Below are 27,283 nucleotides of genomic sequence, written 5' to 3' on the forward strand. Positions count from 1 at the left end.
TTAAAGATTTTGTGGATTCTTAAAATTCTCATGACATATCAAAGGTTCTTCTGCATTGTTTGTACTCACAGTATGCATTAGAAATGCAAGTTGGTGCAGCCACTTTGGAAAACAGTGTGGAGGTTCCTTAAGAAATTAAATATAGAGCTACCCTATGACCCTGCAATTGCACTACTGGGTATTTACCCCAAAGATACAGATGAAGTGAAAAGAAGGACCATATGTACCCCAATGTTCATAGCAGCAATGGCCACAATCACCAAACTGGAAAGAGCCAAGATGCCCTTCAGCAGACAAATGGATAAAGAAGATATGGTCCACATATACAATGGAGTATTATGCCTCCATCAGAAAGGATGAATACCCAACTTTTGTGTCAACATGGACGGGACTGGAAGAGATTCTGCTGAGTGAAATAAGTCAAGCAGAGAGAGTCAGTTATCATATGGTTTCACTTACTTGTGAGCATAAGGAATAACATGGAGGACATGGGGAGATGGAGAGGAGAAGGGAGTTGAGGGAAATTGGATGGGGAGATGAACCATGAGAGACTGTGGACTCTGAAAAACAAACTGAGGGTTTTGGAGGGGAGGGAGTGGGGGTTTGGGGGAGCCTGGTGGTGGGTATTGTGGAGGGCGCGTATTGCATGGAGTACTGGGTGTGGTGCATAAACAATGAAATTTGGGTCACTGAAAAAAATAAAATAAAATGTAAAGTTAAAAAGAAGGGGGTGCCTGGGTGGCTCAGTGGGTAAAAGCCTCTGCCTTCGGCTCAGGTTGTGATCCCAGGGTGCTGGAATCAAGCTTCGAATCTGGCTCTCTGCTCTGCAGGGAGCCTGCTTCCCCTCACCCCTCTGCCTGCCTCTCTGCCTACTTGTGATCTCTCTCTCTCTCTGTCAAATAAATAAAATTAAAAAAAAGAGGGACTCTTGGGTGGCTCAGTCAGTTGAGCCACTCGGGTCTCCTCTCTCTGCCTCTGTCTGCCACTCTGCCTGCTTGTGCATACTCTCTTTGTGTCTCTCTGACAAATAAAATAAATAAAATCTTAAAAAAAAAAAAAAAAAGAAGAAATTGTTTGCTCTTGTGTCTCAATATACGTTGTAGGTTTGTTGAATGTAGCTTTTGTTGTGTTCCAGGAGTATTCCACAGTCTCTTATCCTCCAAGACAGTCAGCATTGTCTTTGATTCTTTTTTCTCTGGGCCAGAGCTGGGTAGATCAGAGAGGTCTGTACCTGAATACACTGAGCCAGAGAGTGGCTAAGGTTGATCTCACGCACCTGCATCTGCAGGTGTTTCATTCACAGCTCTGTGGGAAGAAAGCATACAACGCCTTACTCGGGTTTCTGATAAAGTAGAATTGGATCTGTACTTCATCTCCATATTACTAGAAGTGTCGGCTGTTTCTCAGACCTGTTTTTTAATTGCTTGTGGTGCATGGGTTAACTCAGCAATGATGCAAACAGACATTATCTCAGATGTGTCAGTGAGTCTGGGTGTGGAATAGTGTGGAAATCTTGGCTAGTGGATGACGGGCAAACCCATGATATCTGAGAGTCTGCTTTGCATAAATGACACATAAGCTGCCCCAGAGCCAGTTTCTGATATGTGGCTAATATTTCTTCCTCCTCGTTGCCCAGTGTTTGTATGTTTTAACTATCATTATTAAGAGTGGATTTTGGGGTACCTGGGTGGCTCAGTGGGTTAAGCGTCTGCTTTCAGCTCAGGTCATGATCTCGGGGTCCTGGGATCCAGCCCCACATCGGGCTCTCTGCTCAGCCGGGAGCCTGCTTCCCCCCCTCTCTCTGCCTGACTCTCTGCCTACTTGTGATCTCTCTCTGTCAAATAAATAAATAAAATCTTAAAAAAAAAAAAAGTGGATTTTGTGTTGCAATTAAAAGATGGCTAATTGTATTTGAAAAGAAAATCACCAATACCCAGATTGGTGTCATACAAAAATTTAATAATTACTGTAGGTCATTTTATTCTTTTCTAAAAATTTCACTCTGTAAGTACAGGAATTAACAATAAGCAATATTCTCATAACTGTTTAATTTTATAATGAACTGTCCCTATCACCATGTACCTATTTCCATACTCTGTTGCACCCATAGATAAATGTTAGTGGCATAAAATTATTGATGGCATCAGGTAGTGAATTGGAGCTATTCTCCCAGTGCAGGGGTCTTGTCATAAGACACCCAAGGCAAAATCTTCTGTATTTTTAGGAATTTATGAGAGGGTGTTTGTTTTGTGAAGCTGAAGAAAGCCTCAGAGACAGTTAGAAGGAATTTGAGGCCCTGGGTTCAGTCTGTAAACGACACACCGTCTGATACTGAAGTGTAAGTGTGGCTTATGGTGAACAGCATTTCTACATTTTTACCCTTGTAGTTTATCAAATGAGTGGGACCTCCAGCCTTCTAACCGAGTGGAAAGAGCAGGGACTTTGGGATTCTTCAGATCCAGGTTTGAAAATTCATAGTCCCTTTTTATTTAACTAGCTTCTCAGAGGCTTTGCTTTCTCATCAGTAAAGTGGAAAAGACTCATATCGTGGGAATTCCATGAAGAGTAAATGAGACTGTATTAGAATGCCTCTAACATAGTGAGACTCGGTGAATAATAGCTGTCATCGCTGTCATTGTCATTATGCTGATCGCGGGCTCTGAATTTATCTCCACTGTGTTTTGTGACCTGGGAGCCACAGAAGGTGAATCCCTTGTGTAGCTTTGTGTGCTTCTCGTAATGATTGCATTGCTTTTGCTTTCCCTTAAATGGTGCATTTTTCATAACACAGTGTTTTGTGTTTTGTGAATCCTGCAACTCTCTGAAGCCGCACTTCAAAATGCTTTCATTCCAAATCAAAATTATTTGAAGTCTTTGCATGGTAATGCGCAATCTGTCTTCTCCATGAATTAGTAACAACTGCTCCCTCGCACCCCCAAAAGAAACAGTAGATGATACAAAGGCTTTTGTAGCTCTGCGGGTTCCCAATTTGCAGAGGTGTTGGCGAGGACTCCTACCGGTATGCTCTACAATAGATACTCGGGTTGTACCTACTGTGTGTAATGTGCTGTGCCAGCCATGGCAAGGCGCATAAATGCTCTGTCTTGAAGAAACTTACAAAGTGGAAGCAATGAGACGTAGATAAAGAGAATTATAAGGTGATTCAACATGTGGGAAGTGCTGACCGGTGCTAGGCACTGTGTGGTGCGGTGGTGGGGAAGCGATATTTCTGCCTGTGGGGAATCAAGTAAGGCTTCAAAGCTGAGATGGCAGGTGTCTCTCAGGTCTCTTAAAGATCCTATGTGTCTCTAGAACTGTGAAAAATCAGAACTGAACACTTAGTTCAGAGGCATTCTATGCAGCTGAAGAACACAATGAGACAATGGGGCATTCTCTTTGCTTGGGTCCCAGTAGCCTTTTGAAGGTGGTTGTGCAGATGGAAGGTTGCTGAGAAAGAGGAGAGGAAGGAGACAGGTGGGCTTGAATTTGCAAGAGGCAGTGTGGTGTTGTGCAAAGAATACGTTGTCTATCCCTAGGTAAGGTAATATGACACTGCCAGATATGGCTTTACCTTTACTTGATTAAAAGGGAAAAAGTCATTCTAGATTAGAGACCAAGACTGCCCCACTGTGGCTAAAAATCTGTTTGAGGACTCCGATCAGAAAAATCCTTACCTGTGTAAGAAAGATTTCCACAGCCTAATGATCTCACCTCAGAGTGAGGTGTATGGTAATTGGAATATGGTGAACTTCCCTTTTTTCCCTGCTTTTTCTCCTTTTCCCTGCAGATGAAGGAGTCTCTGGTTAGAGTGGTTTCTGATATTTGCTCATTTTGTAGAGACAGGTGTGAAAAGGTAAAACTTTGTTATAACATCTGCGAATTAATCAAAACTAAAGGAATAAGGAGTGTAAGAATGGGCCTTTTTCCCGTTAAAGAAAAAAAAATCATCATTTTTATTCTAACAGCTGAAAAAGCAACCTGTGGGTAGAGATGTTATCTATCCTTGACACCTGAAATAACAAATAACAATTTTTTAAAAAGATTTTATTTATTTGAGAGAGTGAGAGAGAGCGAGAGAGCATGAGCAGGGACTGAGGGAGAAACAGACTCCCTGCTGACCAGGAAACCTTATGCGGGGCTCAATCCCAGGACCCTGAGATCATGACCTGAGCAGAAGGCAGATACTTAACCAACTGAGCCATGCAAGCACCCTGTTTTTTGGATTCTTATAAAAGAAATCCATACTATCCTAAGATAAGGAGGCAGATGTCAGTAATATATGTATATATACATATATTTACATACACATATAAATAATACTTTTAGTAACATATTATAAATATAAATGTTTTCTCTATTTTGTTTCTTTCTTTGTATCACTCATTAATCCTACTCCAGAAATTTATTTTCGAGATCTTGGGTCTCAAAAAATGATTGTGAGGGTTTAATACCTTCAGGATGAACTAGAGATGGGGAAAGACTTCAAAGATGGGAGAGGTGGTGATTCTTGGTTGGCACAGTTTGCATCCTGAAGGCATTGCCTCTGTCTGCTTTTGAGTTCTCTCTCTTTTTTCTGCTGCTTACTTAGGCCTTATTTATCACTTCTGTCAGAGGCTGCAGTGGGAAAATGAAGAAAAGTTAAAGTCCAGATTTATTAATTTTTTATAGTTAGCCCTTGGTTCAGAGGGTAAGAGGCTGGATAAGATTGGGTAAGAGGAGATTCAGAAATTAATTATTAGTATAGTCCTGTCCTCTTGACCAGTAATAAGCAGGAGAAAAAAAATCCCACGAATTAAAAAAATCCATACTAGACAAAGGATAATTAACCTTTTTAGATCATTTGTAGTCACAGTATTATGAACTCTATATGCATATTGCTTCCCTGATATTATCATCATCATAATAAACATTTACTGAGCATTTATCCTAGTCAGCAATCATCCTGTTGTTTGTATGTATTTCTTCCTGTACTCCCCATTCATCTTGCTGAGACATGGGTACTCCTGTTACCCTTTCTTACAGAAGTGGATGCTGAGGCTTACAGTGCCTAAATATCTTGCTAAGGCCATTCAGGTAATAAATGGTGAAGCAAGAACTCGAAACAAGGCTGTTTGACCTAGACTGCCTGCACTTAACCTCTGTCTGGGTTGTCCTACTGAAGTAGTTGTCGATTTCCCATTACAGGTATGACGCAGTAGTAGGTACCTGGAGGCACTAAGTGCACTCATCTCTGTGGAACACATGATTCTGAGATGAATAAATTAACCTAAACAATGATAAAATCAAAGATCAATAAGTGAGGGGAATATAGAAAGGACATTTAATTTTTTATTTTATTTTTTTTTTATTACTTTGACAGAGGAATCACAAGTAGGCAGAAGTAGGCAGAGAGGCAGGCAGATAGAGAGGGAGAAGCAGGCTCTCCGCTGAGCAGAGAGCCTGATGCAGGGCTTGATCCCAGGACCCTGGGATCATGACCCAAGCCGAGGGCAGAGGCTTAGCCCATTAAGCCACCCAGGGGCCCCTAGAGAGGACATTTAATACCATGTTAAAAAGATCAGGGCTTGACCTGATAGGATTGGAATGGAGACTCCTATTCTATTTGCATACTGCAGCTGAGATCATTTGAGCCAGGCCACCTGCATACCAGGCTTGGTGCTGGCCTGGGAGCTCCTTACACCAAACTCTGTGTAAGGGACTTTGGTTTTCCAGGGGAGTGGATGGTGACGATAAAATCACACAATGTGCCAGGCTACCAGATACCAAGTATGACTTCATCCTCAAATTAGTTTGGGAAATCCTGTGTTAAACAAAGTTAAACAGTTTTTTGTTTTTGTTTTTGATTTTGTTTGTGTTTGTGTTTAATGGCAAGATTTCTCAGAGCCTTTAAGATAATAATATGCTTTATGACTATCCAAGAGGTTATTATAATTTGGGAAACACTGAAAGAAATACCTGTTATTGAGTCACTTTCTCAGGTTGCCTTTCTTATAGCATATCTTACTCATTCTAGTTAAAATTTATGACTTCTTTATAAAAATCCTTAGGAATGACCTCATGTTTTGACTATGGCTCTAATATTTTTAATTTGGTAGTTGAGATTCAAATTTAACTAAAGAGATTCAAATTTAACTAAAAGGTCTTTTCATCTCTCTTTGAATCATGAGTTTCACTTGTAGAAGACGTGTGATTTTGTACCAAAAAGAGGTCTGAGAGTAATTATTAAGAAAATCATTAGGGAGCCTGAGATGGGAACAGCAAGGAGAGTTGATGGCACCCTGTTCGAAGCCTGGTTCCATTTCTCCTGCCTTTACCACCTTGCTCCCAGGACTGGAGTAGCACTGGTAAAATGTCCATCTTCCTGAAGTTGCTATCAGATGCACCTTGGGGTGAAGAGGGGCAAGTGTAGATGGTGGCTCTGATTTTTCATCTCTGAAACTATTCCCTTAAAAAGCCTGGTTCAGTAGTGAGTTGCACTCAATAATCAAAATGATTCAGTTGAACTATTTTAAAGAAAAAAATATTTTAAAAATTGCAGTCTCTTGCCAAAGAGGTGATTCTTCTTTGAGTTCAAATGTGCTGTCGTTTCTTCCTCTATGTATGGTTTGGTTTGGTGAGAGCTACTTTGAGACGTGAGTAGACCAAACGTGGGTCATTAATAGGGCAGAGGTGACTCTTGAATCACTACTGTGTTTATAAAACGTAAAATACACGTATGGGCATTCTTAGGAAGACACATTTTTTTCACCGGCATTCATTGGACATTACCATCATCAACAAACATTTACAGATGTAAATATTTACAGTCTGCCTGTGAAGCAGAGTTTTAAGATAGAGTTCTGCAGGGGTGCCTGGCTGGCTCAGTCAGTAGAGCTTGCTACTTTTGATCTTGGGGTCATGAGTTCAAACCAACTCCCCCCCCCGCCCCCCATAGAGCTTAATAAAAAAGAGTACCGCCCTCACTAGGCACACTGGTTAGATAAGGGATAGACATGTGCCTGAAACTTTAAGTAATAAGACACATATGCTAAGTGTTGAGTGATACAGATAGTATGAGAATTCTGATGGGATATGGTAGGCAGAATAATGTTGCCCCCTCAAAGATGCCCGTGTCAAAACCCTGGAATCTGTGAAGATGTTATTTTGCGTGGCAGAGAGGAATTAAGATTGCTAATCAACTGACCTTGATATGAACAGATAATTTTGGATGATCCTGGTGGGCTTCTTGTAATCCAAAGTGTCCTTTAAGTGGAAAAGGGAGGCAGAAGAGGTTAGAGTGAGTGAGAGGAAGATGTAAAGATGCTGCGTTGTTGGAGGAGGGGTCCACAACCCGAGAAATGCAGGAGACTTCGAGAACAGATTCTTATGTTGAGCCCCCAGGAGGACTGCAGCTGTGCAGACACCTTGACGTTCAGCTTATTGAGACCTGTTTTGACTGCTGGTCTTTAGAACTATAGTATAGTCAGTTTTTGTTTGTTTAAGCCACTAAGTTTTGGTAATTTATTACAGCAGCAAAAGGAAACGAAATACAAGGATGCTGAAAAGAAAGAGGAATCAGGGATAGTTTCATGAAGAAAGTGGTTTTGAGCCAGGCACTGAAGATAATTAAGAGCAATTGTAACAGGGTCATGGAATTTATGTTCCAGGTACTAAACTAAGTTCTTTTTTTTCTTAATTTTAAAAAATTAACATATAATGTATCATTTGTTTCAGGGGTCTAAGCTAAGTTCTTTATACCGTTGAATTCCTTTAGCTCACAATAGCTCTATCAGGATAGCATTTTTTCTATCGTGTAGATGAGAAAACCTAGGTTTAAAGAGGCTGAGTAACTTGTGCTGTCACCAAAGGGCAGGACCAGTCACTACCACTAGTAAATAGCTGGCCTTTTCACAAGATGGCAGCTGACATTCATTGAGTACTTACTTTGCAAAGGCAAAGTGCTGAGGATGTCATGATATTAGCTCATGTAATCCTCTTAGACTCTAAGCATGAGGTGATTGATAATTTTTCTGAGGCACAGAGTTGTCTGGCCAGCAAGGTAGCTGAATTACAGGAAAAGAGACTAGAACCAGAAAATCCAATCAAGACGCAATAGTCCTGACAAATGCTGATCAGAACATAAAATACAGGTAAAGGGGTGCCTGGGTGGCTCAGTGGGTTAAGCCTCTGACTTCAGCTCCCATTGTGATCCCAGGGTCCTGGGATCGAGCACCGCATCAGGCTCTCTGCTCAGCGGGGAGCCTCCTTCCCCTGCCCCCTCTGCCTGCTTCTGCCTACTTGTGATCTCTTGTCTGTCAAATAAATAAATAAAATCTTTAAAAAAAAATACAGGTAAGGCAGTAGCTATGGTGGGGGTGGGGGGCAGATTCCAGAGACAGTCTGCTTTGTTGAAACATAATTCCCTTATTGAAAAACACTTCCCATATTCTCTAGTTTCTCCCTCTCTGTGTGATTAGGGTGCTGCATTTTAATGAGTTTAGACATTTTAGAATTAATAACAGGTGTCAGTATGGACCATGCTGTAGACTAAATTTTTCCACTTACCAGAGACGCGTGGGTAGCAGTCACATAAACTCTATAATAAGCCTCCTGAAGTGGTAACTCACAGAGATTCTCTTTAATTTCTTGGTGTAGTAATAACTCGCTTAAGTTCAACAACAGCAAATATATATTTATTGAAAACCTGCTATTTAAAAGAGCAGTATACTAGAGTGTCTGGGTGGCTCAGTCGGGTAGACATCCATCTCTTGATTTGTGCTCAGGTCATGCTCTCAGGGTCATGATAAGTAGAGCCCCATTTCAGGCTCCCCACCAAATGGTGAGTCTGCTTCTCTCCCTCTCCCTTTGCCTGTCCCCCCCCTCCCCCAGCTTGTGCTCATGCTTGAGCTCTCTTTCTCATAAATAAATAAATAAATAAATAAATAGATAGATAGATAGATAGATGAAAGACCAATATACAGTTTACTATAGGAGTCTCCAAAATGACTTCTAGCCAATTTGGAGACATACCCGAATGAGGGTGGTGGAACGGACTGGAAGGAGGAGGTGAGGAAGTATTAGTGTGAGTAATTTTGTAGAATGAACCCTAGCTTCTTTTCAAGTCGACATATATTTGCAGTTTTCTTTGCCTAAATAAAAGAACCATTTAAAAACTTTAATAAAGCCTCTGAAAACTCTTATCTCATATATGTACAATTCCACCCGTGAGCTATTTGAGTGGAACTACTTCCCCAGTCTTTCCAAGAGTCGCCAAAGTGAGATTCATGATCCATGAATATCTTCCTCCTTCTAATGGATGGACATATTATTTTATTTTTTCTGTTTCTAAGTAATGAGGTAATGATATTGTTCCTGCAGGAAATTCTTTTTCAGAATGTGTGGATCCTTTGGTTAATACTGAATGGCATAGGGGTGTCTGGGTGGCTCAATCTTTAAGCATCTGACTTCAGCTCAGGTCATGATCCCAAGGTCCTGGGATCAAGCCCCATATCAGGCTCCCTCCTTGGCGGGGAGCCTCCTTCTCCTTTTCTACTGCTCCCCCTGCTTGTGCTCTCTTGCTCTCTCTGTCAAATAAATAAATAAAATCATTTTAAAAAATGGCACAAAGGATTTCTGTAGGATTGATCCATTTTTTAATTAATTTATTTTTTAAGATTTTATTTATTTATTTGACAGACAGAGATCAGAAGTAGGCAGAGGCAGACAGAGAGAGGGGGAAGCAGGCTCCCCACTGAGCAGAGAGCCTGATGTGGGGCTCGATCCCAGGACCCTGGGATCATGATCTGAGCCGAAGGCAGAGGCCCAACCCACTGAGCTACCCAGGCGCCCCAGGATTGATCCATTTTTTAAAAGTAACATATACTATATACTCCCCAAGTTGGAATTTGATAATAATTCTTGGGAGTATGGTATAGAATCCCTTTATAGATAATACTAGTTTTAAAGATACTATTCATTTTAATACCCTAATATGAGGTAGAAGGTAGCTTTCATTATACCACTTCCTATTCTGTTGTGAGCGTGTCTGTAAGTATTCATTCATGTCAGCTTGAGTCTTCCTGCTAATTTCAAAGAATGATTTAGAACTTTCTACTGCCAACTTGAGTTAGTAGTCTAAGTTCCCTGCCCAATGGGGTTTGATTTTTCTGTCCAGTTAAGTGATCAAAGCCAAATCCTCAAAGCCTGAATGTCTTACCATGGATTCTAATAAGTTCTAAGTTGGCCATTCTTCATAGTTTTAATCAAAGCAAAGGATGACATTTGCATTTTTGTCATCTTCATTTCAAAGTGTTTGCCGTATTACTAGATTCAGAATCACCCTGAATAGTTGCACATCAGTAGACTCTGCCTAGCCATTCCCAAAAAGCTGTCCCTGCCAAAACAGGGGCCCATTTCTACCTAAGTGGAATATCACCTAAATATATAAACATTGGATTCATGTATGTCCAGATTATTTAGAATCACAAGTCATCAGGGCAGGAAATTTTGGGTAAAGAGTTCTCCTACAGAGTCACCAACCCATGATAATAACGTCCTCTCACTCTCTTGATCTCAGACCCCTTGATGTACCTGGGTTCCCCCATTGCCTCCCGATAACATTTACACTCACACAGCCAACAGCACCCTTTACACCAGTTCTGCCTCATGTTCTGCTTGTGTTCTGCTTGTGGGGTAGTCTTCCATTTCCCAATTAGTATTTTTAACCAGGACACATGGATGAATAGGAACAGGGAATGCAAGCATGTTTTCTTTTTCTCTCTCTTGCTTCACTGTGTGTGTGTGTGTGTGTGTGAGAGAGAGAGAGAGAGAGAGAGAGAGAGAAAGATACCTACAAAACCAACAGACTTTACATTGCTATCCGGCCACGCTGACCTTCACATTGAGAGTGTGCTGCTGGCCTTTGGTAGGCCCCTGGAGTCGTTGCACATTTGCTGTGGATGATGCACTGTTCGGCAACTAAATGTTAGACTTGGAGCCTTCTTATTTTTAGGAACTCTTTCTTTTCATATAAATGGTGAGACTTTTGTCTGGTAAGTTATTTGTATGATTCCTGAGTATGTAAAAGTTCAAGAAACCTTTGCAAGTATATTCTCTCCTAATTGTTTAAAAATTAGAAACTCTGAAAAAAAAATTGGAGGCTGGGGTTATATGCCAAGGAGTATTTGATTTGAAATAAATAAAATCCATATGCTTAAAGCACTATATATAGACAAGATGAAGTTTTCATATTCGCTATGAATCTGTTCTCGTTTTTCTTAACGGAGATCTATCCAGATGTTTCATTAGAGATGGCAAGATCCAGATCCCAAATCTGCCCTCGGTGCTTTGTTTTGTTCAGTCTTGGATTTTGAACCAAAATAATAACCATTTATTAATTTGCCAAAAATTCAGCATCGCCACTAGTGTTGTTTCTTGACAATTGCACAATCATCTTGATTGTCATGAAAATTACTTTGCTTTAAGTATGTAAAAAGTTGTGTAGACACACAGATACACAACAGATACATACTACATATATACGTATTCAAGCTAAAAGATGGGTTATGGCAAAATGTGAAATCCGATTGTTTTTATACTTTGAGAAAAAATAGTAGGACAAGAACACCTTTTAATTTGTTTTCCATTGTCAAGAGCTGGGGGAATGGGGGTTATTGTGAGTAACAGATGATTTACCCTTACCCTCAAATTATGAAATATATGGGTCTTGGGAGTGTTAAAATGTTACAATCACTGTGCACATATATTTGCAAAGGAATATAACACATACAATGCAGAGGGAATTTGGGAGGGAATGTTAAAAATGTCTTCTAACAGATTATCAACTAGTTTGACAGAGAAGTATGGTGGGGAGGGATTTTATATCTTCTTAGAGCACAACGTATAAAATGACTGTAGAATTTCCTGTTTTAACCAAGAATGAAGGAGAGCTACGAGGCTTTTGCTTCCTGAGTGGACACATTCCAGCTGTGCAGATTGGTCATAGCACATCTGCCAATCAGAACAGGCCCTGGAGGGAAGCCCTCAGATGCTGAGTCTTGTTTACAGGCATCATGACTCTGTTTCTCCCCTCCTCCTGTGTGTTGTACCACTAGGGAGATTTGGTGGGGAGTTTGCTATTCCATGCCTAAATAAACTCTACGAAACTAGGATCCCAGCCACAGCAAATGGTATCCTGGGCAGATTTTTAGCTCACCGTTAGCCACAGGTAAGAGTTGTTGCTTTGTTATATGAGGATGGCTGATCTGCCTCCAGTTTTCCGCTTTGCCTTGAGATATTTTCCTTTTGTTAACAAAACTAGCAGCCTAAAGCTGAAGAAGAGCGATTGAAAAAAAAATGATTAAAATGCGTGCTATCTTGCTACGACTTTAAATTTTTAGTGCTCCACAAGTGAAAAAAACATAATGTTTTTATTGAGGGTGGGTAAAACGAAGTTAAATTAAAACAAAAGTTTTCAAAGCGGCAGTAATACGAGGTCACTGTGGAGAGAAACTGGAACCAGAAGCATATTAACATTGTGCTTTTTGAGAGCAGTGTATCTATAAAAACATGTTTTATTGTGACTCTTCCTACATGTTAGTCTTTCAGAAAACATACTTCCTGTGTACTAACTCCTTGGTTTAGAAAACATTTCTTTTTCATTATGAACCTATTTAGAAAGAATTGATAAATACATTTAACTGTGTGAATCTTAATGCCTTTTCTTCCGTAGTTCTCCCGAGAAGTTTTATAGTATGTTTTTAGTATCTTTATGCTGTTCCACAAGCAGTAAAATTAAGGGGGAAAATACTTCCTGTCCAGTCTTTGTTTTGCCATTAAATTCTGTATTGTTTGTATTAATTGAGAAGAACTTCAGAAAACTGTATTTTAATAACATTGCATAGGATTTTATTGTGGCTTATACTTTGCTTTCTGTTTTAAGTTTTTCCAAAGCACTGAGACCTTTTCACTTTGTTTATTCTTAAGCATGTACTGAAAAAAATTATTTGGAGTTAAAAAAAAAAGACAACCTGTGGATTTTGTAGTCCTTTCTCTATTATACAGTTGTCTTCAGGTTAATTAACAGCCTTTTACAGCAGCCTTCAAAGAGGCACATGTGAAAACTTCAAGCAGCCATGTCCTTGTCTCTTACCCTGTGGCAAAGTTTCTCAACATCAGCTGTATCGACATTTTGGGTGACATAATTCTTTGTTGTAGGCTGCATTGTAGGATGTCTAACAGCATCACTGCTCTCTACCTACCAGATACCAGTAGCTCTTTCTTCCCCAGTTGTGACAACCAAAAATGTCTCCAGGCATTGTCAAGTGTCCCCAGGGGAAGGGGGCACTTGTGGTCCAGAATCTCTGCCCTCTATGTAGCACATTACACCTCATTATCAGTGAAATGTTGAAACCCAGCTTCTGAAAAGTTCTGGGCACTAGAGAGTTAAGGATGAGGCTGTCTGGGTCTTAGGGTGTTTGCAGATGTTGCTGTAGCTGACTGCTCATTTTCCCCCCCTCCCTATTCTGTTGGAAGCTTTTGCCAACCATGATTCATGGAATGATTTTTTTGAGCTGAGTAATCTGTGGCTTTTCAGTTTCCTTACTTTCTTTCCTTAGCTAAATTTGTTTGGGTTTTAGCAAAGTGTTCAAAACAGCAAAGATCTTTGAAAATGAAATAATATGTGTAATGATATACTTTCCAAGTAGATGATTTTAACAAACCATAAAAACTTTCCATGCCTGTCTATCTTTGTATCCTTTGTACCTCTTCTGTCAGACAATTCCTTTCAACTCTGATGAACAGCCTCATACAGGGGAAGACACAGCAACCTTTGAACAGTCCTTGGTGAAATCTATGGTATGGCAGCTGGCATTTGAGAACTTCTTTCCCAGAGCTTCTGAAGAGTATTTTGACATGTTACTGTCTCCTTCCTTTACAGATCGCAACGAACGAAATAAACCAGAGCATCGTTCTTCAAGGTATGAGTTTATGGTTTTTAATAATTGTGTATAACACTTCTTATTTGGAAAATATTTGGAGGCAGTTCAAGTATCCCTTATCGAGCTGCTGTATATTTGAATCTTCTGTGGCAGTCAGAGAAGCTTCACAAGGGAAATACTGTTCATTTTCGGAACAGAAATTCTTTATGAAATTATTGACTACTTGATCATTCCTATGAGTGACAGCTAAATCTTTACTCCCCCCAAAATTATCCCTATTTCCTTCCTTTGGTGGTTTATTTTCTTCCCCTTTCTTTGATATTTTTATAAGATATATATATATATATTTCTTTTTTCTAATTATAAAACTAACATGGGCTCACTGTAGAAATATTTTAAACATTCTTTTTTATATAAAGCATTAAAAAACAAAGCCAAACAGCCTGTCTCCATTAGCTAGAGATAGCTGGTTACTGCTAGAAGTTTGGTGTAATTCTTCTAGTTTTTCTCAGTATCTATGTATTCCAGTTGAATTCTTGAAGTCCTTGTTAGATAGATTCAAAGGCCGGAAAGGCTGTTTCACACATACCGAGAGAAGATATTTCACAAGACCTTCACCAGCACTGAAGAGTATTTTTTAAAATCCTTGTCAAACTTACAGGTGGAAAATGATCTAACTTCTACTCATACACAAAAAGATAGGCCTGTGTTTGATTTTTTTTTTTAAGCCTAGTTCTATGAAGGATTATAATTCCTTTAATATTATTTTCACATTATTTCACAGTTCATCACTTTTACTTTGCATTTTGTGTTGTGGGAACAGATTAAATGGTAATAATGCATTCACTGGGTTGACTGGGTTAGTAAACCAAACCCTGATGCTTTTAAGGGGCTCCTGGGTGGCTCAGTCATTAAGCGTCTGCCTTTGACTCCAGTTATGATCCCAGGATCCTAAGATCAAGCCCCACATCCAGTTCCCCGCTCAGCAGAGAGCCTGCTTCTCCCTCTTCCTCTCCCCCTGCTTGTGTTCTCTCTCTATCTCGCTGTCATATGATAAATTAAATTTTAAAAACAAAAGACAAAAAAAAAAACCCACACAAAAACAAACCCTGATGCTTTTTCAAGTTATCAAACCCAGAATACATTGACCTCAAATGAATAAAAATACAAAGTCTATGAAAATTCCATTAGTTGGGTTCCTCCATTTTGCAGAAATTATTAATCAACATATATCAGTGAGGCCTAATCTGGGAGAAAGATACAGTGGAATATTTGGAATGTAAGGCTGATTTTTTTCCAGATATAATTCATATACTTTAAAACTCACTCTTCTTGGTGTATGCTTCTATGAGTATTGATGAATACATATAGATATGTAACCACCACCACAATCATAGAAAAGTCTGTGAGACTGATTTTTTTAATACTTAAAAATAATAACAGAAAAAAGGCAGTGTAAGAGAGAAGACTTTAACTGTGAATGTCATAAAATTGGAATAGTAAAAAAAACACTTTGTATGATAAAATCAGGATCCGTAAGACACTGAAGGTTTGGTAAATCAAGCAATAGAAGTTTTAATTAGAACAAATAGGAATCCTTACACTTGGCTCTGAAAGACCAACGGAACATAAGGACACAAGGGAGTTATAACTTAACAGTATGTCTGAAAAAGTCTTGAGGATTTAGTTCTTTGGAAATTTGTGGTGAGCCAAAAATATTAGGTCATTGCTTCCACCTCCCCCAAAAATGTGAGCTTCAGTTTATTTATACTAAAAGAAATAGAATGTCCAATAAAAGAAAAGTAGTAGCTCTAGACCATGCTTTTTGATATTCTATCTAATTCTGGATCCACAAGGCCTTGAAAAATTGAAGTATGTAGGTGGACTGGTTATGTTGATATCACTTGAGGAACTTAAAATAAAGAATAGAGTTCCAGACTCCACTCCAGAGAATCTTACTCAGTAAGTATAGGTGAGTGGGTCCTGAGAATCTGTACAGTAAAGAAGTCCCTCAGTGAGTCTGTTGTGTGGCCATGTTGGGAACCACTAGAATAGAACACAGCAACTGAGTTGAGACTGGGAATATGAAAGAGAAGACTAGGATATAACTCAAAGTTAAGTCCCAGGAAGACTTGTGTAAAGAGTTTGGTGAATTTTTAGCCTAGGTGTGGAAGTTTGTGGGACAGAAGTAACTGGCTTTGAGCACCTGAAGGGCTGTTATGTAGAAGACTCTAGCATACTTGTTTCTCCTAAAGGCCAGTCTCCACCACCAGAAACCAGGGATCCTTCAAGGAATGGCTAATTTCGGGTCTGTGGAGTGGAAAGTACAGGGGAGTCCAGACTTATGGTGTGATGGAAAGATGGGAAAAGCTCAACTAATGGGTCATACCAAAAAGGCCTAGAAGGCAGTTTCAAGAACTTCCTGCTGGTCAAATCTGGGACACTTTGAGTATCAAAAAAAGAAAGAAAACCTTTAAGTGGTAATGGATTCTAACACATTGGGTTTTTAAAAATCCATGCAGAAGAACTTGTAGAATCAGAAAATCATCATTTTATAATTCTTAGTATATTAGTCGATTCAGGCAAGGATCATCAAGTGGCTATTAAAAGTTGGGCAATAAATTGTTGGAGGAATGAATATTCACACACATTGCCTTAAAATTATTTTTAACTACAAAGGGGGAAATGTAACTTTTCAGTGAATAGTTCGGGTGATCTCATCCTTTTTTTTTTTTTTAGGATTTTATTTATTTATTTGACAGACAGAGATCATAAGTAGGCAGAGAGAGAGGGAAGGAAGCAGGCTCCGTGCTAAGCAGAGAGCCCGATGCAGGGCTCAATCCCAGGGCCCTGATATCATGACCTTAGCCGAAGGCAGAGGCTTAACCCACTGAACCACCCAGGCACCCCTGGTGATCTCATTCTCAGTCAGGCAGTCAACTTACATATCATCACTAGTGAGACATCCTGACAGTATATCTATATCGATAGATCTATATATCGATATCTATATAGATATCTATATATAGATATCGATATATAGATCTATATATAGATCTATCGATATAGATATAGATATTAGATATATAGATAGATAGATATACATATACATATAGATACCACTGTTGTAGTACTAGTCCTGGCAGAAACAGGTAATGCAATAAAGGTACAAAAAGCCTTAAAAAAGTTCTAGATTAAAAGAGACTGAATTTTTCTTTAACCTGGAATTTTAAAATCCAGATTTCTTTTAAAAAAAAAAGGTACTTTGGGGATAATTTAAGAAATTTTATTTTATTATTATTTTTTTTAATATTTTAAGATTTTTTTTTTTTAAGGATTTTATTTATTTATTTGACAGAGAGAGATGACAAGCAGGCAAAGAGGCAGGCAGAGAGAGAGGAGGAAGCAGGCTCCCTGCTGAGCAGAGAGCCTGATGCGGGGCTGGATCCCAGGACTCTGAGATCATGACCTGAGCCGAAGGCAGCGGCTTAACCCACTGAGCCACCCAGGCGCCCCTAAAAAATTTTAAATATGAATTTTATTTTAGATAATATTTTATTAATAAAACTTTTCTTTGGGATATTTAAAAAATGTTATGTGAGAGAATGTCCTTATTCTTAAGAGATATACACAAAAGTAATAGAGGTAATGTAGTCTTATGTTTGCACAATAACTCTCAGATGATTTATGAGTAAATAAAAAAGCAAGAGGTAGAACTGCAGAAACAGGAAAAGAGTAATAATTGGTGAATAGGTGACAAGCATATGGGCGTTAATTGTGCTGTTCCTTTAACTTTTCTATGGACTTGAAATTTGCAAAATAAAAAGCAGCAGTGGAAGCAACCGTTCTGTGTTCCATCGAGTCCCAGAGGGCAGAATGTGCATCCATGGGTGGAAGTTGAAAAGGGTTGTATTTCTGCACAGTGTGAGGAAGGAATGCCTACCCTATCTGGTCAAAGATGGAACAGGTTACTCTGTAAGGGAGCATTGCCAAGCAAAAGCTAGATAAGCTAGTGTGGGGAATAAAAAGATTCATACATGGCTAAATTATTATTCTAGATGGTTCTCGCACTTCATTCATTCAGTAGCTTGTAGGTATTTGTTGAGGCCCTAATCTGGGCTCAGGGTACCACAGAAAATAAGAAAACGTCTCCAGAGGCTTGGAGCATAGAGCACCCATTGTCTGGGATTCATACTCCCACTCTCAGCCCATTTACTCGAAAGTCAACCTCCCGGTCCTCATCGCTGGACTTAGGCAATGCTAGTGGTAATCTTCAGGTTATTTGGAAAGTATTTTATCTTTGACCTCTAATTTATATTTTCAGATTCTCAAGGACCGTGCTCCTAGTCTTGGTAACCTTAGCACTTAGTATAGTGCCTGGTCCATGATAAGCACTTAATAAATAAATGCTTGTCGGATAAATGCCAATTATTGTTCAAAGAGAAAAGGGAAATGCCAGTGTCCTTCCTTTGCAAATTGGGAGGAATCTGACTGTCAAAAGCTCACCAGTAACTGTTATTGACTATGTTTGTTACAGTACAGCAAGGAGTAATGCCCTAATAAGAAAGAAGAAATGTTTTTGCAGGAAGGACCATTGTGTGCTGTGCAGGGGGTCTGCTGAGATTGGCCGTGACCTGTTGTACCTCTGCTAGTCTCAGCAGAGCAGGGCTACCTCACCAGGCCCGTGTTGTGTCTGCAGATTCATACCTGCTGCATCAGCGGAGCAGAAAGAAGAGAATATAAACAGAAACCCCTTAATTTTGGTATTTTTGTTGGTTCTCTGCAGTCCACTCATTCGGCAGTAAGAATAGTGGGCTCACCGCCCAGCAAGGATGAGAGAGATGTGTTTCTTTTGTTTGTATTTTTATAAGGCTGGACACTCATATAGCTTTCCCTGTGACAAGTGAATAAACCTGGGATGTCTGCCTTTCATTTCATTGCTGATAGAAGGAAAGCATAATTCTTGTCAAGTTAAAGGGAGAATTTAATCAGGTATAGGTCAACACTAAGATCTCAAGCTAAAAAAAAATACTGCTCAAGCGTCTGTAAAAGGTTTGATGGGTGTTTTTTGATTCATTTGTTTTTATGTTGGCATTCAAAAAATCTGCCTGTTGCTGATTGAGTTCTTTTGTCTTAGAATTTTTTCTTTAAGATTTTTATTTATTTATTTGACAGATCACAAGTAGACAGAGAGGCAGGCAGAGAGAGACAGAGAGGGAGAAGAGGGAGCAGGCTCCCCACTGGGCAGAGAGCCCGATGCAGGGCTTGATCCCAGGACCTTGAGATCTTGACCTGAGCCAAAGGCAGAGGCTTTAACCCACTGAGCCGCCCAGGTGCCCCGCTTGAGTTCTCTTGAAGTCAGAAATACCTGAATTCTTGTCTTTGCCTTGTTAGTTTAAATATATCATTTACCAAATTGATGTCCCATGGAACATTCTTATGTAGGATATTAATCAGTATACAAGAAATAAATACCCATGCACAAAATGCCCATGAAATGGTGAGTTAAAACAAAATTAGACAAATTTCTTTGCTGGGATTCCACTAAGAGTCTTTGATACACTAAAGTGCATTCTAAAACTCCAAGGGAGAGATTTACAATACAGGATTTTAAAAATTTGTTTGCGGTTGTAACTTCTTTTCCCAGACACAGCTATTAATAACATCTAGAAAAATGTGCTATGAAATGACATTTTGGGAAAACTAATTGAGAGGGAAGTAGAGCTAAAGATAATAAAGAAAGTTAAGCCCTATGGCAATAGTGCCAGGAATGGAAAATTAGGAGCTCTTTTTGCTACCCTACCAGCTCTGAATAATAGATCCCAATGACTCATGAGGCTGAAAACCCAGCTACTTTGTCTTAAATGTTTTACCTACTACAAGGAAATAATTTACAGCAGCCAAAAGAAAAAAAAAAAGGCGTTGAAACAAGAACCTTAAATCTACTTCTTCAAAAATTATCACTTGAATCTTTGTCTTCCTGAAGCCTTCTGAAAACGACCTGTTATAACCCCCTTTGATAACTATTCTTAAAATTCCATGAAATTTCAGAAAAATCACAAAAACATTGTTTAACTCAACAAAATGACTCTGAAATTTATGAGGAAGAGCAAGAATAACCAAGGCAGTTTTGAAGTTCCAGAGAGAGAGGTTCACTCCTGCAAGTAATTAAGACAGTGTTTTGTCAGTAAACAGAAGTACAGGTCGAGGGAACAGACAGAATAGAGTCCACACAGACATAGGTGGATACACACAGTTTTAGAGGCAGCATTCAGATGATGGGGGAAATGGACATATAAGCAGATGGTCCAGCAACAATTGACAATCCATATTTTTATTTTATTTTATTTTTTAAGATTTTATTTATTTATTTGACAGAGAGAGAAATCACAAGTAAGCAGAGAGGCAGGCAGAGAGAGGGGGGGAAGCAGGCTCTCCGCTGAGCAGAGAGCCTGATGTGGGACTCAATCCCAGAACGTTGAGATCATGACCTGAGCCAAAGGCAAGGGCTTTAACCCACTGAGCCACCCAGGCGCCTGACAATCCATATTTTTAAAAAAATCTCAGATGGAATTTGTTTTATCATATGAGGTAGAATCTAAATACATAGAAGTCCAAAAATGAAAGTGAAAATTTTGAAGAAATATATGAGAATATCTTTATGACCTTGGGGTAGGGAATGAGTTCTTGGAACAAGACTCAACAAGTACCACAAAGAAGATTGGTAAATTTAACTGTGAAAAGTTAAACTAGCAGTGGGGAGGGGCAGAGGGAGAGGGAGAAACAGGCTCCCGGCTGAGCAGGGAGCTCAGTGTGGGGCTGGATCCTAGGACCCTGGGATCATGACCCTAGCAGAAGGCAGGTGTGCTTAACCAACTTACTGCTCCACCCAGGCGCCCTCCTGTAGCTCATTTACTTGAAGCCTAGTTTATTGCTTTGTGGATTTTTATCTCATTTTGTCACTTAAGAGTTACATAAGTAATACATGTGAAAACATTTCTTAGTAGTACAGAAACCTGGTAGCTGCCTTTATTCCATAGGCAACTATTATTAAGAGTTTAGTGGTTCAGGGGCACCTGGGTGGTACAGTTGGTCAGGCATCTGACACTTGATTTAGGCACAGGTCTTGATCTCAGGGTTCTGGGTTGGAGCCCATGTGAGACTCCAGGCTTCTCCCCACTATGTATGCATGTGTCTCAAATAAATAAATAAATAATAAATAAACAAACAAACATACTTTTTGAAAAGAGAATCTAGTGGTTCAGTGTTTATCCTAGTCTGCTTTCTATGTGTATATGTATAGTATATATTCAAATTATATTTAGAATAAACAGGGATGTGTGTGTATAGTAAATGTGTGTATATATATTCATATATGTATATATTTATGCAAACTTGCCCTTTTCACTTACTGTATTTTAGGAAGTTTTACCATGTCACTTTCTACTTCATTATTTTTTAAACAGCTTAATAGAATTTTCTAAGGTAATATATTATTATTTATGTAATCCATCCTTTATTGATAGCGTTTGGGTTGCTTATCAATAGCATAGCAGAAGTGCTTTGTCATAAACACTTCTTTTTTTTTTTTTTAAGATTTTATTTATTTGAGGGATGCTTGGGTGGCCCAGTTGGTTAGGCGGCTGCCTTCGGCTCAAGTCATGATCCCAGAGTCCTGGGATCAAGTCCTGCATCGGGCTCCTTGCTTGGTGGGGAGCCTGCTTCTCCCTCTGCCTCTGCTGCCACTCTGCCTGCCTGTGCTCTCTCTCTCTCTCTGACAAATAAATAAATAAAATCTTAAGAAAAAAGAAAAAAGACAAATATTTTATTTATTTGAGAGAAAGCACAAGTTGGGGTCAGGGAGAAGCAGTCTCCCCACTGAGCGAGGAGCCTGTTGAGGGGTTCAGTCCCAAGATCCTGGGTTCATGACCTGAGCCAAAGGTAGCCACTTAATTGACTGAGCCACCCAGGTGCCCTGAAATAAACATCTTTATGTTCACATCTTGTGCATACATGTGTAAGATGTATACACATCTCTGTTGTTTATTTTAAGATAAATTTTTTTAAAGTTTTAATTTATTTATTTGAGAGAGAAAGAGAGAGAGAGCAAGAGCATGAACCATGGGGAAGGGCAGAGGGACAAGCAGACTCCCCACTGAGCAGGGAGCCCGATGCCGGATTCGGTCCAAGGACCCTGGGATCCTAATCTGAGCTGAAGGCAGAGCCACCCAGGTGCCCTAAGGTAGATTTTCTTTCTTCAAGTTTCTCTTGAACTCTTACTCTCATTCATAATTATCTTAAGTCTTGAAAATTTACATACCCTACATTTCTGTTTTCATCCTGAATCTCAGATTGCTTCATGATGGTTTGGTGTCACTCCAGATTCAGCAAGGGCCTCACTTCCACATAATTTGGCCTGGAATGTCACCCCACACAGGGAGGGACTCAAACTAAACATGCAGTAGGTCAGTACATTCAGCATTCATAATTGATGATGTTAAAAATCAGCAACCCCTTTATTGCTAAGAATTTGGAAGAGTCTTGGTTCTCTGCATTGGTACCCTGTTGACAAAGATGTTGAGGATTTTACTTGATCCTTTACCATCATCACATTATGGCTTAAATAGATTAGCTAGAAGCAAAAGATTTAACTTGTTTTTGATCTTCTCCTTTCTAAAATGTTTGTTAAAATGTCATGCTCTGCTGGGCTTAGTTTAACTACTATAATTCTGTAGCATTTCCCTGCCCATATGTTTTGATTCCTGTACCTCTATAAACTATAGCTTGTGTGTAATTACTTTGTGGCATTATGTTTTCTAAGCTCAAAGAGAAGCATTACTTCTGTTGTAGCATCTATAAATGCTATAAACGAGGTGAAAAATTAAAGTGTATGCAGGTTTTTTTGGGGGGTGGTGGATCTTTTTGCAATGAGAAATGTGATTCTACAGAGAATCATTCTACAGAGAATGTACATTTATTATGTTGTTGTGGTTTTAAGCAACGTGACGTTAGCATTTGCCCCCAGAGTGATGAGCATGAAAATGAAGCATTTATATGGTTTATCAGTTAGGTAATTGAAAAGTTTTATCAGCTGGCCTACCGCTGCCATAGTACTTAGTGTGGGGGCTTCTCTGAGGTTGTTTCGAATTAAACTGTCAGCAGGCAGTTAACTTGGGAACAGCTGCTTGTCCTGTATTCATTACTTTTTCTCAGGATGGGCATGCATGGCTACCCATTTCTCAGCACTCCAAGGAGGGAATGAAATGCCTAGACCTTCCACTTTTTCATTCTAATTCATTTCTCTCTTCCCCTTGGGTTAGTTACATTTTATATGCATCCTTTATTTTTCTGCAGTGTAATTTAGAAGCAGTTATTTACATAGTTCCACAGCATCTATGATAAATGGCCTTTAGTAGAATGAACTTTGTATACATCTTTGTAGATCCAGTATGTTCCTAGGTTATGGTTCTACCCCAGCTAATAAATATCCTCATACAGCCGGACTTCAGTTTTTAATTGAAATCTCTTCCCTTAGTGGCACAGTATATATCACATTCTTCAAGAGCATTGATGAGGACTATAAACCACAGACACGTACTACCTAATTCCTGGTAGAATCTTTGTGCACACAGTATTGCTACACAGTCACTCAGTATCCCAGTCACCTCCTATCTCATTAATAGTTAACGGCTATTGATCCAAATTCATTCTGTTCTTACACACCAAACCCTTCTCAAACCAGAAATCAGGCCTTGTCCAAAAAATATAATTTCAAGGTTGGGGGTTTGGGGGCTTCCCTTTTGACTACGTCTTCCTCTAGATAATAAATCAGGTAGAAATCAAGTTTTTGTCACTTTGGTTCTCGTTTGAGCTGTAGAGGACCTCTGCAAAGATGCACAGTGGACTTGCCCACCCTTGTGCAACACTTTGAACTAAGTGTAGTAGAAAGGAGACAGGTGTGCCCAAGAACAACTCACGTGTCCGTCTCTCCTTTCGGAAAGGAGGGTTGAGAATCAGTACCCTCCGGAAGTTAAGAAATTACAAGAATAAAGGGAAAATGTTGGTTATCTGATTGTCTGAAGGATTAGATTATATCTAAAATACAAACATGACTTCCATTGTAAACTGGTTTCCTGTAGATAGTCTTGTCCCTGGCCCACTGCCTTATCCAGGGATGACAAGCAGGACTTCAAGTTTAGCCCTCTTTGTTCCCCAGTAGTTTCTCTCTGGTTACAGATTCTAAAAAGAAGTTCCAAATAGAAAAAATTCTTATTAGCAGGACTATACTGTTCAGAATTTTTCCATATGGTGAATTCCAATATTTAACACCATTGTTTTTTTTTCCCCAATGAAATTGCATTCATTTGTTCTGATTATAAAGCAGATTATGTTCATGATAGAAAATCTGGGGAAAAAATAAGTATATAAAAGGAAAAAATCTATAATCCCTCCTCATAATCACTTACATTTTCATTTTTTTTCTGGTTTCTATCTTTTCAAATAGACACTAATTTTAACATAGAGGCTCATGAATACACTGCTTCATAAAATTATTTTTATTTAACATTATATCATGAAATGTTCCCATTTCACTAAACTTAGAAATTATGATTAAAACTTGTACTACAGGGATGCCTGGGTAGCTCAGTGGGTTAAGTCTCTGTCTTCAGCTCAGGTCATGATCTCAGGGTCCTGGGATCAAGCTCCACATCAGGCTGTCTGCTCAGCAGGGAGCCTGCTTCCCCCCCCCCCCACCTCTCTCTCTCTCTGCCTGACTCTCTGCCTGCTTGTGATCTCTGTCAAATAAATTTTTAAAATCTTAAAAAAAAAAAAACTTGTACTACAAGATAATAAATTTTTATTTTAGAAAGTTTATTTTATTTTATTTTTTAAAGATTTCATTTATTTATTTGACAGAGAGTGAGAGAGGGAACACAAGCAGGGGGAATGGGAGAGAGAGAAGCAGGCTTTGCACTGAGCAGGGAGCCTGATTTGGGGCTTGATCCCAAGATCCTGGGATCATACCTGAGCTGAAGGCAGATGCTTAACAACTGAGCCATCCAGGCCCCCCCCCCGAAAGTTTACTTTTAAAAAGAAAAGAACTAAAATTACTCGTAGTCCAACCACTGAATGCTAACTTGGTAAATTGGTGGTTGTCTTTTTTTTCTGTGCGCATGTGATTTTATATAATATATAATTTTAAAATACATACATATATATGTATGTAATAATACTGTTACGTACTGTTTATCACAAAAAAATAGTTTACAAAATTTTCCTAGGATATGATTTTTAATGGTATTCCATCAGGTACGTATTTCCTATTGTTAGACATTTTGGTTCTTTCTAATTTCTTACTATTATCAACAGTACTATGATTAAGATTCTTTTTTTTTTTTCTTTTAAAGAGTTTATTTATTTGACAGGGATCACAAGTAGAGAGGCGGTGGGGTGGGGGGGAAGCAGGCTCCCTGCTGAGCAGAGAGTCCCATGTGGGGCTCAATCCCAGGACCCTGAGATCATGACCTTAACCAAAGGCAGAGGCTTAACCCACTGAGCCACCCAGGCACCCCAATGTGATTAAGATTCTTAAACCTGCATTCTTACGGACCATCACGGATTAACCCCTTGTGATAAATTCCTAGCAGTGGAATTAATAGATTAAAATTAGTGGAAAAAAAACATTTTAAGATTTTTCTTAGTACTACCGAATTGCTCAGAAAAGGGTTTAGTTCTCACCAGGGCTGAAGATCATCCCTGGCCCTGCATTGTCGTAAATGGGTCAGAAGAAAATAAACACTAAGAATTTTGCTTCTTTCAATTGAACTCATTTTTCTGTTAGGATACTTAGGTTTGTTAAGCATATTCATTTCTGTAAGCTTTATTTTAGGCCCCAAATAATACTTTCCAAAGGAGTCTTGTACTAATCCACAGCCTCTGGAGATCCCCTTACCCAGAGCCTCTCAGAAGCCCATCCGAGGGCATTCGGGGCTGAGAGTACCTGGATTTGAGGTGTAGACATCAATGCTCATATCCCTTGAGCCTGTATTTGAAATCGGGAATATCTGTGTTCAAGTTTGGGGAACCTTTTAGGGTACTCCAAAATGAACTTCTAAATAAACCTTTTTAGTTATTTAGGTTCTGTTCATACTCGTAGAATCATTCAGAAAGACTGTGGAATAGAAGGTAACGTGTTTGGGTTCAGACATAGGTTCTGCCTGAGTTAGAATCCAGCTTTCCCACCCAGGAGCTGGGTTCCCTTGGGCAGGTTCTTATTTTTCTGTACTGGTTTCCTCATCTATTCATGGGTCTAACGGGTCTAATAATACCTGTTCCCTAGGGTTATTACAATGATTATTTAGTTGCTGTAACAGTTAAGGTTTAGTCAAAAAGACAGAACCCATAGGAGCTGTGTATGTATCAAGAGCTTAATTGCAGATAATCGGCTTGTGTGATTATGAAGGCTGGCCAGGCAAGTCAGACACCCACAGAGTAGATCTCCTCCAAGCACATGCTGGACCTTAGTGCATAGACTGAAGCTGCTCTCCACAAGCAGGTTTTCTTCAGAGAAGGCTCCGTTTTGCTCTTAAGGCCTCTCAGCTGAATCAGGCCCACTCAGATTCTCTAGGATAATTGCTCATACTTAAAGTCAACGGATTATTAACTTTAACCACATCCACACAGGACCTACACCGCAGCACGTAAATTAATGTTTGAATAACCAGAGACTGTAGCCTAGCCTATCTGACACATAACATTGGCCATCACAGTTGCTTTGGATCTCGGTTAAGCAGATGAAACTCACCTGGATAGGTGTTTCATTGTTCTTTCTGCTTTTCAAGATCAGCACTCTTCAAGGGTCTTTCATCCAGCAGTTCTGAGAGATCTGTTTGGTAAGTTTATCTGTTTTGTCCTAAGTAACTGTGCAGTTACATTATTTGTGACCCTAGAGAGTTTTTCATGCCAGAGCCCTAGTGTCTGGTCACGCAGGAGTCTACCCGGGAACATAACCTAGCCTCTGTGGAAACCCCCTGACCCGGACAGCATCTGCCCTTGACACCACGAGGCGCAGTGGTGAGGGGGGGAGTAACTTACTGTAGTGTGTTTGCTATGCAGCCAGCCTGCGCTGGCGCCTCTGAGAACTGTCTCCCTGTGAGCGCGTTTCCACATGGCCCTACCCTCTTTGGCCATAGCTGATGGACTTCTGTCCTATATGCTGTGATCATCAACTTGTTTCTCTTAAAATTTTAGACCAAAGACAGAGCTGAGAGCCAGGATTTCTGGACTTAGAAAATTACTTAGATTTTGGCTCGGCGGGATGTACGTCCTGATGAATACTGCCGTGTATGTTGGTGAACAAGCAG

The 27,283-nt window shown here is 39.5% G+C and overlaps 1 protein-coding gene across 7 annotated transcripts in view; it reads left to right on the forward strand.

The window, feature by feature from the left end:
- Positions 1-27,283, forward strand: part of SH3D19 (SH3 domain containing 19) — a 170,428-nt gene that overhangs the window by 68,081 nt on the left and 75,064 nt on the right. For 4 of the 7 annotated variants that reach the window (XM_045078328.1, XM_045078327.1, XM_045078329.1 and 1 more), the window contains exon 2: positions 13,919-13,958. In XM_045078328.1, the coding sequence (XP_044934263.1) occupies positions 13,919-13,958 (40 nt within the window). Of the gene's footprint in view, positions 1-2,008; positions 3,537-11,886; positions 12,206-13,918; positions 13,959-27,283 lie in introns of those variants that run through there. The other 3 variants (XM_013059159.2, XM_013059160.2, XM_045078331.1) reach the window with 3 other exon arrangements.

Source organism: Mustela putorius, unplaced genomic scaffold (genome assembly GCF_011764305.1).
Source record: "Mustela putorius furo isolate JIRA1106 unplaced genomic scaffold, ASM1176430v1.1 tig00000242_pilon_pilon_pilon, whole genome shotgun sequence".
Lineage (NCBI taxonomy): Eukaryota > Metazoa > Chordata > Mammalia > Carnivora > Mustelidae > Mustela > Mustela putorius.